The following is a 17,638-nucleotide window of genomic DNA, read 5'->3' as shown; positions in this document are numbered from 1 at the left end:
ATGGGCGTGATAACTATTGCGGCACCGCTTGTACCACCAGGTACCTGCGGTCTGTAGGCCGCGGGACCCCCCCCCCCGACTTATCGCCCGCCGAGGGGTGCTTAAGCGTGGGTACGCGGGGCCGGTGAGCCGGGCCCGACGCGCTAAGTTCAGAATAGTCCCAGGGGTGACTATTCTGGTTTGTACCACCAGGTCCCCGCGGTGCTTGGGCCGCGGTCTGTCACTTCGCTTAACGCTCGCTGAGGGGGCTCATCATGTTGTAATTTGCAATGTTAAACCCAAAATCAATCCTCCAGTTCAAGGCAACACAGAAAGGGGGGAACTTTTTTCTTATTTCCACACAACTCCTTTATGCTATATTAATGACATAGTTAAATATTGAAAATGGGTGGATTTCCCCTTTAAGAGTGGGTCCACGGGACCGCCTGGAGAGCCGGGTGTACCCCGGAGGCAGGGGTCCCCCCGGACTGGAGCGAGTACCCAGGTTCGGGGCTCCCTGGGCTGGGTCGAGGCCCCCCCGGGGGTCCCTGGCTGGAGAGGCCTGACCCCACCGACACACCGGTCGAGTTAAGCCTCCGGAGCCAGGGACCCCCGGGGGTCCCCGGTCCACCTCCGCGCCCAGGGACGGCTGTCATACTGGTGGGCTTTCGGAGCAGCAGGCCGTCAGAGCTGCACTACGTAGCCACAATTTAATGTTGTGGTCACCATCATCATCGGTGTAAAGAGAAGTTTATGAAGTCTTATAACTTATAACTTACTAATAATATATCTATATATAGTCTTATACCTTTGGGGGATACCTTGGGGAGCCCGGGGGAACCCAACAGGTGACCCCAACAGCACATTAGGGCTGAGGGAAGATAGGGTCTAATTTGGGATGAGGGAACATAGGGCTGAGGGAACATAGGGTCTAATTTGGGATGAGGGAACATAGGGCTGAGGGAACATAGGGTCTAATTTGGGATGAGGGAACATAGGGTTGAGGGAACATAGGGCTGAGGGAACATAGGGACTAATTTGGATAAAATAAAATTGTTAGGGATTGAGGGAACATAGGGCTGAGGGAACATAGGGCTGAGGGAACATAGGCATGACCCCGCTAAATCAACAGCACAAGACCAACAAAAAACAAGTTCTCCAAAAAAACTCAAGCTGAACTCTCCCGCTACAAAAAAGAAAAGAGCAACAAAGCGTGGGACTGGGATGATGACTTGAATGATGCAGATTTATGCAGGCTGCATATTCTGCTTAAAGAAGAAACAAACAAAAAGCGACAGAGATATATGCCATATATGGGCATAAAAGGACACATACAAACAGATACATAGATCCCCATATATGGGCATGAAAGGGAAACAGACAGACAGATCCAGAGATCTCCATAATAAAGTCAAAACTGGTCCAATGACAACAGGTATAATGGGGTTTGCATTAAAGGGGGAACCGGCACTGTGTCTGCAACACAGTCGAAGGCACAGACAGATACAGAGATCTCCATTATGGGCATAAAGGGACACAGACAACCATATACAGAGATCTCCATATATGGGCATAAAACTATGACAACAGGTATAATGGGGTTTGCATCAAAGGGGGAACCGGCACTGTGTCTGAAACACAATTTCGCACGCAGATAGCTCAGACCTTTGCCTACGTTCTTAGCTAGGCTTCGAGATGGATGTATCAACAAAGACAACCTTCTCAAAGGCACTGTATACACTCCTCTGAACAATGACATCCGAGAAATCAACAACATATACTTGGCTGACTTACCTACAGAAGAGAGAGTCTACCTTTCAGCCGACTCAATTCAGGAGGACGACCACAAGGATTACGTGACTGTGGAATTACTCAATTCACTGACACCCTCTGGAATCCCTGATCATAACCTCAAATTGAAAGTAGGCGCACCAGTCATGCTGCTTAGAAACCTGCAATCAGGTCCTGACCGCACTCTCAAGAATGGCACCAGAATGGTGGTAATGCAAATGATGGACAGAGTCATTGAGTGTGAGATTGCAGTAGGCACAAACAGGGGTGAAACAATCTTCCTACCAAGAATACCTCACTATGACAGAGGTGAGCTTCCCTTCACCTTCATTAGACGACAGTTCCCTATCCGCTTAGCATTCTCTGTTACAATCAATAAGGGTCAGGGCCAAGAGAATGAACGAGTTGGCATCTACTTGCCTAAACCTGTGTTCGCTCATGGCCAACTCTACACAGCCTTCTCTAGAGGAAAGAGAGCCAGCGCTGTAAAAGTTTTCATTGTGGATAATGACAAGGGCATTACTGACAACATTGTTTATAGCGAACTCCTTTAGGATAATGGGCATAAATGGACACAGACAGACACAGAGATCTCCATATACGGGCATAAAAGGGACACACCCAGACACATACAGAGATGTCCATATATCACAGACACAGATAGCTCCATATATGGGCATAAATGCACACACAGATGGGCATAAATGCACACACAGATGGGCATAAATGGACACAGGCAAACAGATGGCCAAAACGGGTCCTATGACAACAGGTATAATGGGGTTTGATTTAAAGGGTGGAGCATTCATTCCCTATTTACATCGTTCCTGTGTAGGCCGGTCCCCGACTAGACCCTCGGCCACCCGAAGGGCTAGACCCTCGGGCGGCCGAGCTTCTAGTTATTATAATTGGTCCTCACTAATGTTCATTATAAGATGATAAGATACCATGTCCGTCTACTCACTCTGCGTCTCATTGGTTGGCTGCAGACAGTTAAGAAGCCTGCCTACCAATGACATCATCGACGGGGATTACAAGATAATAGAAACTACAGCCTTTCTCTTCCTGGAAAGCTATTACGCTTAAATAGAAGAAACTATTGTTGCATTCATCTAAAACAAAAAGTGTTTAAAATCTTGTTTGAAATGACCAAACCTGCCCACCGATGACGTCACTGGTAGGCAGGTTCCTGAACTGTCCACAGCAGATTGATGAATGAAACTTGATTCTATTCAGATTCTGGCAGAGATTGGTGCTCCATTGAGCTTTAGTTGACCCTCTGAACTCTCCCTGACTGTCATACACACATACCGTAGCTCTTTTGCTTTAACACAGAAATAAAAAAGTAAATAAAAAAAATCACCTCAGTGACGGTGAACGTGGTGACACTGGTGTCATCTATGAAAGTCATCATCAGCTCTCTGACTTTGTTCTCATCACTGGCCCACGACTCCTGAAAAGAAAGAAAGAAAGAAAGAAAGAGAGAGAGAGAGAGAACGGCTGTAGTGTTTTGTGTCTCATGTGTCTGCCAGGTAGCCCCCCCCGTCCCTAAAATATTATAACAATGCATCTTTATACTGACCACTTGAACCCTAGCAACCCTATTCTGGGACTAACATTGGCAAACATGATCTACAAGTGATTTTTAGTGTAGAGTGAAAACAGGAGGGGCCTAGTATAGAGCCCTTGGGAATCCGGTCAACTAAGTATAGGGTTTAAAGGGATATTTCTTTTTCAAACGTGTGGGGTAATTTTAATGTCTACACAGGCTTTTGTGAGTTTTTAAGTTGCTTGATTCAGTATTTAGATATTTCATATTCATTTAATCAGACACTATACATTTTGTAACTTCAAACTCCATTTTAACCATGATAGATTAATCGAAAACACGTCCTTGGTTCTGGTGACTGATATTGTCTGTAATGCGTAATGTGTCAGGAGGCCGTGTTTTTTCAATTACTTTTTACATGTATTAATTTTATACATCTTTAGTGGAAAATGAAAAAAGATAAAATATGAACATTAGGAGGGCAGTATGAGTCACCAAAACCAAGGAAGGGTGTTTTTGATTAACCTATCATGGTTAAAATGGAGTTTGATGTTAGATGGTTCCTTTACCTCCTGCTGACGGAGAAACTCTTGGAAGTCAAGGAGCAAAACTTCGGAATCATGATAAACTTCGTAATCAGGATCATCTGTGCTACTGCAAGACATAAAAGATCCAATACACAGTGACAGCACACAGACACACTAGAATAGATGCTATCAACATGTCCAATGGAGATAAATAAAGATAATTATTCAGTGTTACAAACCACAGAATCATAAGGTAGAGTGAGGGACACTAATAGACAGACAGAAAGCTGAGGGCTTGGGGTGGTGCTAAGACATGCAACACAGGTGTCTGGCCGGATTCAAACAGGGCTTGTTGCAATAATGTGGTCAACCTACAATTCGGTCAGCTACTGTCAAGCAAGCCTCATAGCCACAGATTTTCTGTAAGCACACTGTGTATTGTAACCTGCCTTTAATGTTAAGAATGTTAAGAATAAGATTGAAAAGACTATTAAACATGCAATCCAATTCAAAGCCACAGAAGAAATCTGCAAATAGTATGACAGAATAGAGGCTTACCCCTTGATGAATGAATGAAACTCCTGAAGGATCTGAGATAGAAGAATGATAGGGTGAATGGTACAAGGCATTGCAAGAGGCATTATATTGAATGTTCAATGTTTTCTTAAAACAGCAGCACTCACTCACCTTTTTCTGTTCTTCAAACATTATGAGGTTGTACACTTTATGAAACTTTTCAGAATTAATCTTGTCTTTTGTTGCTCTCGCTAACTGTGAAAGCAACAGGAGGAAAACAAAATAATTGTCATACACCATAACAGAACATACAGTTACATTCAGAAAGGTTTACAATAAATTGATTGAGCGTCCAGACTTTCTATTTGACCAACATGAGACATATGCCTTCTTGTAGGTGTGAACTTGTATGATCTTGTCTTAGTTATCTTTGAATACAATATGCGCAAGTGTCTATAGTAGTCTGAATCCCTCATCCCGATGAAAAGAAACCTTAACATAATCACTGGGATGAAAAAAAAAACATATCTCCATGAAATCAAGGCTTCATGGGGTGTGTAATTGATAGAAAATAAGTAATCTTTTGAGTGAACTACTCCTTTAACCAGTCAGGATCATGACACACTTTGTATTATCCTACAAACTGCTTGTCTGAGGACAGCCTTAACTCCTATTTATAGGGTGATCATGTTTGTGTTATTCAGTGAATAATATTATTTGGTACGGAATATTTTGTGTCCAGGATTGATTAAGCCTCCCTGAATCTAAACCAAAAGATTTTGTGAGGTGAAGACAAAGGAAGACAGTACCAGGAGCCTGTCTTTGAGGAATTGCATGCTAGGGCTGTAGTTAAGCTGAGGGCACAATGACTTCAGCTCCTTCAAGCTGATGCTGCAGCTGTAGTGACAGGTGGAAAGAAATGTTTTGTTAATAATTTACAGCTTTAGTAAGAATAAACAGACTGAATTTAAAATATGTATTTCCTATGGCTGGACTCTGGATTCTGTCTCTCTGTATGTCTATCTACTGTATTACTTTGTCTCCATGTCTCTCTGTCTCTGTGTCTATGGCACAGTTCCAATGGTCTATTTCAATTCTAACCCTTTTATATAATCTGGAGTCCTTGCAGCCTCTCACGCTCAAGCATTTACCAAGTGACGTCACTTAAGTCTGTGAGGGTTCAGGACTTAAGGGTTTAGGGAGTAGGCTACATTTGAATTGGGCCTGTCTCTGTGGTCTTCTTCAAACTGCCAGCCCAAATGATTGGTGAGTCGGATTGGTTATATGCAGTCTGAAGTTCTGAACAAGGCTGAGGAATGTAATTCAAATATGAGTTGAAAATAAAAGTTTCCCAAGTAGTTTTTTTTTGCTGTTCAGACTTAATAAAAAAACAATCTGATCGCAATCTGAATAGGCCCAAAATCCAATTTGGAGTGCCGTGCGGTGTGAACAGTGTGAAATTGATTTGAAATTTGTAGCCGACTATATTGATTTACGAATGAAATTCAAACATCCATGAGTTATTGTCCATGCAAAGATGTTTAGCCAACATTGACTCAATTATTCAGGCAAATTGGTGAGGTCAATATTTCTTTGGAGAAAAACAAAACAAACAATTAAAACAAACAAGCAATAAAGAAAAATAAAAGGTCTATGTACCATACTGTATATCTATAATAGACAAAAAACATACCTGAAGCTGTGACTAGACAATGACATGACATGTATTGATGCAGGTATGTCAGAGAAAAACACAAGGCATAATACTCTACCTGTCCCTCTTGGCCTTACTGATGGAATACATCTGTTTTCTCAACCATCTGGAAGTACAGAAACACAGTAAGTGTTTTGTAAGATAATCAAGTAATCAGTGCATGTACATTAGCATTAGCATGTGTACATGAATAGTCTACCTCTTTATGATGTGTGGAGTAGGGGCCACCAGTGTCTCTTGTCTCAGTAACTCCAGTCCTGTCACCCATTTGTCTCCAATATCCATCGAATCGGCTGCAAAATAGAAGAAAAAAAAAATAGTTTAGCAAAAATGTAAAGGCCTAATTTACCATGTTGAGGAAGAGCAAAAAATGCTAAACATACAGTAGGCTTTGATGCACGGCACATGTCACTCCCTGTCTCACTCCCGTTTCCCGTCTCTCTCCACTGTATTATCGAAATAAAGGCAACCCCCCCAGCTGGGGATAAATGAACATTAAGGATGTACTGTATACCTCTAATACTCAGTGTGTTCAGTACAAACTCTGAGCCATAGAAGATTGTGAAACAGGTGTTTTCATTCCATCCCTTGGTGGATTCATCCTTGCTGTCTTCAAAGTCTTTTGAGTTCTTTCCTCGACGAATCTCCCTGATTTCAAACACGTCCACTGAAACAGAAGAAGATACTGTAGATCTTTTTTTGGGGACTGATGTCAGTGTTTCCCCTATATGCATTAAGCAGTGGCGGACTGCCACCCCTTTTTGTTTTAATCATGGACATATCCGTGATTGTCAGGTAATTAGGTGTTCAATCTCGGAACCCAGAGACAACTCAAAAGGAAAAACAGCAACCTCTGATGTTCGTTCCTCCTCAGTTATACTCTGGGACAATGCCGACGTAGCACCAGTGCGCAAGGAAACCGGGGTTTAAGTCTGCCTTCACCGCTCCACTTCCGGGTGGTGCGACTACGTTTTCATTCCCACTAACAATATTTCTACACGGAACACTAACACCACTTCTCCCAGAGAACATGGATTGTTTTGGTTATAAGCCCACTTGTTTCTATGATGAAAGAGTAAGTTCAAATGTGAATATCTTTCCGTGGTTTTGTCTGCTCCGCGGACGCTATTGTTAAATTAGTTTCAGTTAGTTTCCAGTAGGGAAGGATCGACGGACACGTGAATCCCGCCCACTACATTTGATTGGGTAAAGCGCGGCCTGCTTCCTGATCTGAAGGCACGCCCACTCCCACACAGTGTGTACACGTTATGACGAACCTTCAGGACAGATTCCAACGCAGTGCAGAATCTGTTCTTGAGAGATTATTAGGTGTTAAATAAGAAGTGTGAGTACTTCTTCCACCACTCTCGTCTTTTTTTGTTATGTATGAGAGTTTGTCTATACTACTTGGTCTAATAAAAGTATATTTTCCTAAATCTGGAGACAATTCATATGTAAACTATACAGATATATTTCTGCTCATTACTGTGCACGTGTACTATATAAGTCTTCGTGTTTGAGCACAAATATGCATTTTGAGAACCCAAAAGTTATTCCGCCGTGCGCGCCACGCATCCTCCCCCACACCTTCACCTTCTGGCTAGGGGAAACGCTGGATGTCATTGTATTTATACATTTAGGGTAAAGATTTGCAGCGTTACCCTTTACGGAGGACTTTTCCAGTTTAAGATGAAATATAGCATCCCTGATGTGTTTGCATTTTACTCACTGAATACAAGGGACTTGTCTGCGGTTTTTCTTCTGGCCACCTGTCCTGTCTCCATGATCACCTGCACATTGAGCAACTCTGTCTTGTTCTGGTGCAACACCGTCATACAGGTACCGCTCTTCAGGTACTCCATGAGCTCTGTCCTCTCTTCTTCTGTCATGTTCTCCTGCTGGCGCTGATAAGCCGCCATCTCTGCTGCATGCAGGAGGAGGAGATCCAGAGAAAGGGAGACTAAAGGATGAAGACAGAATGAGAAGGAGGGAGGCAAAAAGAGGTAGAGTAGTGATGTGGGTTTTCTTTTCTTTCATGTGACGGTCTAAATAACTCTTCTAACTTCTAACACGTTTAACCACAGTCAACTTGGCTTCCCTATTTTTGACATATATAGGCAAACGTTTATTTTAAAAAATGACATGAAAAAAAGAATTAGTGAAAATAGCATATCTACAAGCTCACAGAGTGTTGTGAGCTCGCAAATTGGCTATTTTTGCTGGGCTACACCATCGTACAACAAAGTATAAAAACTGGTTAATAGTCAAGTAACATGAAAGGGAATTAATGACATAACCAATCAAAATGGATACAATGGATGCCAACATACACTCACTCAAAGATACTTGTTACCAGGCACGTGCACACATAGACATGAAAGGGGGCTTGAGCACCTGCCCTTTTACCAGTCACCAAAAAAAAACGGAAGCCTCGCTAGACAAGATTGAAATCTTGAGATTTCAATCTCTTCTAGCGAGACTTCCCGTTTTCGGTTACATAGTGTTCTGTCACTATGAACGTCAGATCTAAAAAAAATAAAATAAAAAAAAAAGCTATTCAAATATGCAATCTAACGCAAGGCCTATTGGCGCACGTTTTAAGCTGTGATAAAGCTAAGATATCATAACATCATAGAAAAGGTAAGAAAACCGTGGTCCAAAATTCCCCTTTAAGTAACATTTTTAGGTACTTTTACTTTACAGGAGTACTTCCAATTTTCAGTACTTTTACTTCTACTCTACATCTCAGAGGCAAATATTGTACTTTTACTCCACTACAATTATTTGAAAACTTACTAGTTACAGTTACTAGTTACTTTGTAGATTTGGATTATTATTACAAAACATACATTACCCACTTCAGCCCTATACACATTTCGGCCATTTGAAAATAGCAGATCTACAAACTCACAATGTGTTGTGTTGCGATGCGACGCATTATGAGCTTGTAGATTTTTTGTTATACATTCTGCATAATGAGTACTTTTACTTTCAATACTTTAAGTACATTTTGATGCGAATACTTTTGTACTTTTACTCAAGTACATTTTGAATTCCAGACTTTTACTTGTAACAGAGTATTTCTACATTGCAGTATTGATACTTTTACTTAAGTAAACAGATTGAGTTCTTTTTCCACCACTGGGCACGGGTGCCAACACTGGCACAGGGGAGGGTAATCACTGGCACACTGGCATAAGTGTGAGAGAGAACTTTTGGTTTAAAATAAAAAATATTTAAAACATTTAGTCAATTAAATGAAGCGCCCTCACATCTGGATGCAAATCACATCCTGCATGCACATAATTCTATATTCATTCAAACTCTGAACTTGACTGGGGAGGGAGTCTGGGAGGTAGGTGGGTTATCGCTCTGAGTGTTATGATCATGTCCTGATGTGAAAGAAAATATTTCAGAAGAACAACAAAAAAATGTTGTTATATTTATGGACAAATAAGAATCTGTTGGAAATATTTCATTTTAATGTGGTGTCATAATTCAACTTAATGTTGATATGGCACACTGACTATCAAGAAAATAAATACATGCACTTCATGTCAAAAAGGTTGCCGACCCCTGGTTTACAGCAATCAGTTTTAATGTTGTCACGTCACAAATATAACATTTTAAATACCTTATTCTGAATATTTGAAAAGGTTTAAATTCTCACCTGCTGCCACTGTATCGATACAGCCGTGCGTTCTCCTAGAAAAGTAGAAAAAAATACCCTTTTCTCCTCACGAATATTTGAAATGGTTTAAATTCACTCACTCCGCAATATTTATCTGTGAAACATTGTGTTTAGAGTGTCCACCCTGAGAATGGGTCGCCAGGTCAGGTGGTTGGTTCAATTCCTGGCAGCGGGGAGTCACGCCAAAGAAGACAAATACCAAAAACAAACATCTTTCAATACATAATTATTTAGAATATATTAAATGGTTTCTACACTCACCGGTCTCTCTATCGATGCAGCCGTGCGTTCTCTTGACTCTTTGTTGTCGCCAGTGGAAAAGTCAAGAAAACAATGTCCCCCCCACTCTCACACACTCTGCAGCCGCGCGCGCACACACACACACACACACACACACACACACACACACACACACACACACACACACACACTTTTGACAACCGATTTCAACATGATGACGATGATAAAACTGACAGCTTCTGTAACTTAGTCATACTTCTCTCTTTTTTGTATCTTTTTTTGTCATCAGTTTCCTCCTATACAGAAAAAAAGCAAGTAGTGTCAAAATATCCATAAAGAATAGCTTATCTACAAGCTCACATGTCGCATTGCAACGTATTGAGCCTGTAGATCGGCTATTTTCGCCATTTATTGTACTGACTACAAACTATAAACATAGCACGTAAGTGATTCATGTACTTCTCCCACGAGCTCATGTAATAAACTACCTTATAATACACTCAGTTTGCCTCAACATCCTGATTGATCCACAATTCCTCAACAGTATACAGGTATATGCACGAGCACACAAATGCTGTTTTAAAAAAAAAATAACCACACATATCCCAATATATGCAGAATTTATAGTATTATTGCCATGCTTACATTTACTGTACATAACGGCTAAATGAGTGGCAAAAGAAATCATTGTGCTACCAAATAGTTAAACAACATTTATTGACACTATATACAAAAAAATATATACAAAACTCCTGGCCTTAGTTACAACAGTCCAAAAAAAGGGGGGGGAAATAAAAAACACTCCAGCAAGAAGTCAAGTGAACATTAGAACAAGTCAAGTGCTAAACATAAGGACGAACAGCAGGGGGAGGGCTTCCCAACTGGCTGAAATAAAACTATGAAAGAATATTAAAAAAAGAAAGCTCCTTGAAGGCAGAAAAACAGAAACAAATAATAATAATAATGGTGCCATGAAGTAGTTCACGGTTCAACAAGCACACTAATAAGGTCGGCGCTCGGGTGGCGCAGTGGTAAAGTCCCTGCCCACCACCACGGAAGTTGTAGGTTCGAATCCACCGTGGTACATCCGGCTTTGTCGGGCGGGCGTCTACTCTAAACGAACACAAATGGCCCGTATTCAGGGGAAGGAAGCCCGGTGGGGAGGACTCGGGTGACATTGGTCACTGCATGTAATCCTACAGGCTGGGGCGGCACCTGTCAGCAGGGAGTGTTGGGCGGGAGGAGCAGAACAAAGACGGTGGGAAACGACAGCAGTGACAACACAGACATTTGTGTGGGGAGGAATCGATTGGCATAACAACTAAATTGGTTAAAATTGGGTAAAAACGTATTGGCTACTCTAAATTTTTAAATATATATAAAAAATAAATAAGGTGGGAATGCAGAACACACTAGGCAAAGTGCTTCGAACTAAGGTCCTTACTCAGGCAACATTGAAGGAATAACCTTAAGTTTGAAATGTGTTGCATGTAAGTTGACAGTCTTCTTGTTTTCCTACTATGGCTGTCAACATATTTTCCATATTTGAATATTAAAGATAAAGAAATATTTGACTGTACAAATCTTCCCTGGGAGACGATCTAATAAGATATACCGTAAGTGTGAATCATTCATTTGAAGAGCACATTTCTCAGCACCAACCACGGCCGGCACATTAAGAGAAAGACAGAGACATCTGCGGTCTTTACGTTTTACTGCATACAATATTTTATATTAAAAATATATATTTGAAATTCGAAATATTCGAAGAGCTCAAATGCTTTTTAAAGGTATATTCAAAAGTCATTATTGGCCAACAGCCATAGTTCCTACCTTTTAACCACATGAATGTCAAATAGGCAAACATTCACCGAAAATAGCCGATCTACAATCTCATAATGCATCTGAGATGCATTGTGAGATCTTAATACCAAATTGGCCAAAATGTCAAATATTACATAAGAAAGAGGCAAACATTGTGAAAATAGCTGATCTACAAGCTCACAACTCCTGGCAGTGCAAGACGCTTGTAGTTTCACAATATTTATCTGTGGAACCGAGTCAAACTAAATGTAATGCCTACAATTCCAAGTGCTTGTCAGGATGGGGGGTCCCCAGTTTAAATATGATTATTTGGGGGGGGGTCGCAGCCTGAAATGTTTAGGAACCCTTGGTTTAAGAAGTGGTTGCATGTCTCACTGTGCACTACTTGATGGCATCATTAAAAAATAATCCCCTTTTTTATTGTTCCTGTGTTGAAGAAGCTTCATTCAGTGCCTCAGTCTCATTCTCATAAATCAGCTGGTATATCTTAAATTTCACGGCGGCCTTGCGCTTCGGCGAAAAGCTTTTCACCGTGGGGACGAGGCTCATGAAGAACATTTCATCAGCGTCCCGGTCGGACAGAAGCTGGGACGAGGGGACGGTGGTCTCCTCTATCGCCCGCAACAGGCCTGCTTGGAAAGGGGTCAGCGTCGGCTCGTGCGAGGGGTAGCGGCGCACTTTGGCGGGGACCGGAAGCTCTTCTTCCTCGTCCTCTTCGTCTTCCTCTTCCGAGACCTCGTACAAGAACTCTGGCGGGGTGTCCGCGATGTCCGGGGCTTCCAGGATGTCTGGGGTTTCCGGGGTGTATGGCTGGGCGATAAGGGACAAAATTAAACATTACATTAGTTTTGACCAAGTTCCTATGTTACGATACGATATATGATACGATACGATAATACTTTATTGTCAGTTTGCACTGAAATTTGTCTTGCGACCCAAAAACAGCCATGTATGCAACATATAACAGTACACACATTTGACATGACACAAGAAAACAACAAAATACATACATAAAGACATGCAAAGACAAGAGCAATGTCCACCACTCAGCCTACCCCTGGCTTATAACTCCTGATTAAGCCTCAATGTCGTCTGATGGACAAAGGACCTCTTCAGTTTGACCTTATTGTATGTAGGAACACTGTATCTCCTTCCTGAAGGCAGCAACCTATATTCTCCATACAAGGCATGGCTAGTGTTTGAAGTGATATTCCTTGCCAACCTTATCATACTGTTATTATACGTAGATGTATAGAGCCTCTGAAGTGGTTGTCCAACAATCTTTGAACAAATGTTCACTTGCTGCAGCAGTTGTGACTTTAAAGCTACAGACAGACATCCATACCAGGTGGTACTACAGTACTGCAGGACACACAGGACATAATAACAGAAGTGAAAAACAAAAGAAGAATCTGTCTACTAGCACCAAAAGATCTCAGACGGCGAAGGAAATAGACTCTTTGTTTTGTCTTCTTACCCACTGATTCAATCTGGTCTTTCCAGGACAAAAGGTGGTCTATTACTACTAGGTATGTATACAAACATACCTGGTTGATCTGTTCACTATGAATAGTAATGGGGGATCTGTGTATCTCTGGTGGAGCACCAAAAACAATCTCTTCTGTCTTTTTTTGTGTTAATGATAAGAGCGTTGTTATCACTCCACTCCACCACCTTATTTACTCTGTGTTGGTGCAGTCCAGGATCACTGGAACTATCCAAAAGAGAAATCAAAACTGTATCATCAGAGTACTTTAGAATGTATTGGTCTGGCTTGTCAGTGCGACATTCAGACAGACATTTCTCAGTACTACAGCTGTTAATGTTATGATGATATTGTGAGGATGGCTGTTGGGGCTTTCACTATATAGTTACTAGTGATGCGCGGGCCGACCCGTTGCCCGCAGGTCCCGCGTGTTGAGCCACGGGGCAGGCGGGCGGGTCAAGATTTCTGACGCAATTATCTTGGGACAGACGGGGTGGGTCAACACACGAAAAAGAAAAGAAAAAAGAAAAAGCATTCTGATACCTTCTCTCTCTCCTGTTTTTTTTCTCTCACTCCCTCTCTCCTGCTCTCCTCCTGGAATCATGAGCTTGTGTTCAATGTGTCGCTTATCGGATCAATTATGAACAGCTGCCTCTAATGATATCCCCGCTGCATGTCAACTTTATTTATTTGAATGTCCCTTATGTTGTAGTAGTAGGACACTCACTGTATCTATCTACGTTATCGTTTAATGTTCTCTCATGAAGCCTACACAAAATTAAAGGGCAGGAACATTTTGAATTGTCTATAGCAGCTAAACGTTGAATGGTTCCGTTCGCTCCGGTTTCTCTCTCCCTACTTCTCCCCCTCTCTCTCTGCCTACGTCTCTCTCTCGCTCTCTAAAGCGATTGAATGGACGGACTTGACGTTGAGTGTGTTGAAAAGCTTTTTGTTTTAGCGGGCCGGTCGTTGATTTATAAATTGTTTTGCGGGACAGGTTGGGGTGGGTTGAGCTCCGTGGCGGGGCGGGTTATGAAAAAACCTGACCCGTGCATCACTAATAGTTACACTATGTGATTTGGGTAAATAATCATCATTAATGCCTAATTAATCTCTAGGTGGGTGAAGGCAACAAATAGGGAAGCGAACACGTCTGATACAGATATGTGACCAGGGCTTTAAAGTTGACCCAAAAATCTGGCATCGGTCGCTCTAATAATATCGATATCGTTCCCAGCAGCCCTACCTGGGCGTGTGTGGTGTCCGGACTGGCCTCCTCCTTAGCTGTAAGAGGTAGGGTGCTGCTGGTGCCCTGGGCAGCTGGAGGTGGCACTAGGGTGCCGTTGCCCTGAGGAGCTGCAGGTGGCGCTAGGTTGCCGATGACGGTGCCCTGGGTAGCCGGAGCTGGCGCTAGGATGATGGTGCCCTGGGAAGCCGTAGGTGGCGCTAGGGTGATGGTGCCCTGGTGAGCCGGAGGTGGCGATCGGGTGCTGTTGCCCACGATGTGAACACGGCCCATGATGTGCAGCGCCATGAAAGACATGCGTTGCGCGTGCCTCCACTCCTTCCCTGGCAACGCCGCAGAGCCACTTCTGTTTTGGTCTTTTTCTTTTTTTAATATCTTGCGGTAGGTGTCCACCAGGTTTTTCCATTTTGCCTGGGCCTTGTCAACTGTGGGGGGGAAACACAAGACGAAAAAAAAACGTTTTATGTGTGACCTGAACCCAGGTGTGGAGGACTGACGACACACACTGATAGTCACAAAGAGAACGTTTTAAAAAAGGTAGGGTAAGTGATTTTCTTTGGTTCAAATAAGCGTTAAATAGTTTAGTCTATGAAATTAATTCAAGGACCCCAATGGAAACAAGTCCGCAAGGACTTTTTTGGCCGGACCTTTTAGACAAAAACATTATAAATGTAACTGTGTTGTTTTACATTCTTTTGCCTAATAAAAATGTCAATCAATCAATAGCTCTATATACTGATATATAGTTGGTATAGGTATAGTGTGTTTGTTCAGTAACAGGAGTCTCCCTGTCTCCCCAGCTCGCTATTAAACAGAAAATGCAGGTCAGGAGACCAACTAAGTCGGGATACAGATTAAACAAGTGGAAAGAAAGAATTGAGCAGACAAAATTGGAACTGGAACACTATACAAATGAAGCTGATAAATGGGTACTCTCTCCTGATTGGCTGAAATGTTGTTGTCACACTCAGTTCATACTAGCTAGTAGCTACCATACAAAGATGCTGATGTGGCCTTGGATCAAGACTATCATAGATGTATTTTTTATCAAGTCTGAGTTTTACTTTTTGTATCTATGATATCACATGCAAATGTCAAAATCGATAAAAAATACATCTATGATAGTCTTGATCCAAGGCTAATACTGATGGTAAGATTGGAATTGTCTAGCTCAGTCGTTTTCAACCTTTTCCGCGTCAAGGACCCCCAAATTGACACATATTAGCCCACACGGACCCCCATTTGAAAAGATATGCCAGGGACTCAACCATTTTGATTTCTTGGGGGTCTTAGACTTAATCTACACTGTATCATCATCATTAGTGTTCATTAAACTCTGAGAGTATAGAAATGGAACCAAATGGACCTGTTAGGGTCCATTTGGTTCCATTTGTACACTCTCAGGCATTTGTACACTCTCAGAGTTACAGACACATAAGGGTCAATTTGGTTCCTAACTATTTGGCTGAGGACCCCCTGGAACCCCCTCAAGGACCACTGGTGGTCCCCGGACCACTGGTTGAGAACCACTGGTCTAGATTGTAACAAGCTTGTTTTGGCAGCCTACAACTGCACATGGATGATATATACAATACATGATGAAAAGAATAAAGAGATGTACATCTCCTTGTTCTTTTTCAGGTGTTTGTTTTCTTAGAACTTTGATAGTTCAGTTGCCAGATTCTGACTGGCCTGAGTCCTGAGTAGTAAAATACTTACTAGATGTGTATTTACATTATAAACACACACTGTTTTTCCTGGCAGAGGAGAAGGGGAGCGCTCGTTTTGACTCACTCTACATCCTGTCAGGTTTTGACAACAAATGCATTGCATTCCTTTATAAATCACTTTTAAACAAGGCTTACTCTGACCTTCTGTGTGGCTTTACAGAACAACCTCCTTGCTTGTGCAGGCAGGGAATACTTTTGACATCATTCTTGTAGTTCAATGTGTTAATAAAACACTCCCAGTGACCAGTGGTGGAAAGTAACTAAGAACAATTACTCAAGTACTGTACTTTTTTTTACTTTACTGGAGGATTTACAGTTTTCAGTACTTTTACTTCTACTCCACAACATCTCAGAAGCAAATATTGTACTTTTACTCCACTACAATTATTTGAAAACTTCAGATACTAGTTACTTTGTAGATTTTGATTATTACAAAACATACAGTACTACTTCAGCCCATATGCATTTTACCTGGCGATGTGAGCTTGTAGATCTACTATTTTCAAAAGATGTATATACATTTTGAACTTGTGAACTGAAATGGGACATTCAGCATACTGAGTACTTTCTACTTTTGGTACTTTAAGTACAATTTGATACCAATACATTTGTACTTTTTACTTCAGTAAATGTTTAATTCCGGACTTGTACCAGAGTATTTCTACAATGCAGCATTGATAAATTTACTTAAGTAAAACATTTGAGTACTTTTTCCACCAATGCCCCACTCCACACAGTAAACCACGGCCTCTTGTGGCTTTACTTCTTCATGTTATTGTTGTATACAAACAATACATACACAACGTCTACTTAGAAATGCATTTTAACACGTTTTGCGTGTTTTCTGGAAGCTCAAACTTGAAATTGTTAATAGTAAACATCGTGTCTTGTTACACGTGCACAAATAAAATCACCCATATCTGGTGTTGTGTCTATACAATGGAACTGACCCGTCATGCCACACATCATGGCAATGCTCTCCCATAGCGCCTTCTTCTTGTTGAGGTTCTTAAAGTCCACAACGTGTTTATCGTAGAGGATCGGATGGCAGCTGACGGCCACAATGAGACGGTCCTCCATGTCCCACTGCTCCAGGGTCTAATCGTTTTGCTTTGGTTTCGGGTGGGAAGCAGTGTTGCCAGGTTGTGAGAGAAATAAGCAACCAGCATCATCTTTGTATGAATCTGTACTTATCTGTGCTTTTTGGCAAACTGTTAATAAAGTATTCAATCAATCAAAGCTTCAGAAATAAGCCCAAATGAGCAACTACACTTTAGAAACAAGCCCAGCAAATCAACTACACTTTAGAAACAACCCCAGCAAACCTTGTATTGCGAATTTGTAC

General features: G+C 41.7%; 2 protein-coding genes across 2 annotated transcripts in view; both read right to left on the bottom strand.

Moving 5' to 3' along the window:
* The window catches only part of LOC311061803 (1-phosphatidylinositol 4,5-bisphosphate phosphodiesterase gamma-2-like), a 90,057-nt gene extending 79,958 nt beyond the window's left edge, over window positions 1-10,099 (bottom strand). The window contains exons 1-10 of the mRNA XM_084080500.1: window positions 10,029-10,099; window positions 9,747-9,781; window positions 7,806-8,036; window positions 6,591-6,743; window positions 6,276-6,369; window positions 6,135-6,182; window positions 5,172-5,259; window positions 4,534-4,617; window positions 4,405-4,436; window positions 3,889-3,973 (exon numbers count right to left, since the gene is read on the bottom strand). Of these exons, the coding sequence (XP_083936626.1) occupies window positions 3,889-3,973; window positions 4,405-4,436; window positions 4,534-4,617; window positions 5,172-5,259; window positions 6,135-6,182; window positions 6,276-6,369; window positions 6,591-6,743; window positions 7,806-7,995 (774 nt within the window). The 5' untranslated portion in view covers window positions 7,996-8,036; window positions 9,747-9,781; window positions 10,029-10,099. The remainder of the gene's footprint in view (window positions 1-3,888; window positions 3,974-4,404; window positions 4,437-4,533; window positions 4,618-5,171; window positions 5,260-6,134; window positions 6,183-6,275; window positions 6,370-6,590; window positions 6,744-7,805; window positions 8,037-9,746; window positions 9,782-10,028) is intronic.
* Window positions 10,100-10,595: 496 nt separating this feature from the next.
* LOC311061443 (uncharacterized protein) lies at window positions 10,596-17,427 on the bottom strand. Its single transcript, XM_084080094.1, has 3 exons — window positions 17,244-17,427; window positions 14,564-14,988; window positions 10,596-12,641 (listed from the first exon to the last, which is right to left on the bottom strand). Exons 1-3 carry the CDS (start codon window positions 17,371-17,373, stop codon window positions 12,249-12,251), a joined length of 948 nt encoding a protein of 315 aa, XP_083936220.1. The 5' UTR covers window positions 17,374-17,427; the 3' UTR covers window positions 10,596-12,248.
* Between the last annotated feature and the right edge of the window lie 211 nt (window positions 17,428-17,638).

The sequence above is a fragment of the Gymnoscopelus microlampas genome (assembly GCF_963454915.1).
Source record: "Gymnoscopelus microlampas genome assembly, chromosome: 15".
In the NCBI taxonomy this organism is placed as follows: Eukaryota; Metazoa; Chordata; class Actinopteri; order Myctophiformes; family Myctophidae; genus Gymnoscopelus; species Gymnoscopelus microlampas.
This window is presented reverse-complemented; position numbering and strand designations above follow the sequence as displayed.

Coding starts and splice junctions, on each gene's coding strand:
- LOC311061443 (XM_084080094.1), bottom strand. CDS start 17,373: ATGGAGGACCGTCTCATTGTGGCCGTCAGCTGCCATCCGATCCTCTAC. Junction 14,989..17,243: donor CATGATGTGTGGCATGACGG/GTCAGTTCCATT, acceptor TCCCCCCCACAG/TTGACAAGGCCCAGGCAAAA. Junction 12,642..14,563: donor CGGACACCACACACGCCCAG/GTAGGGCTGCTG, acceptor CTTATCGCCCAG/CCATACACCCCGGAAACCCC.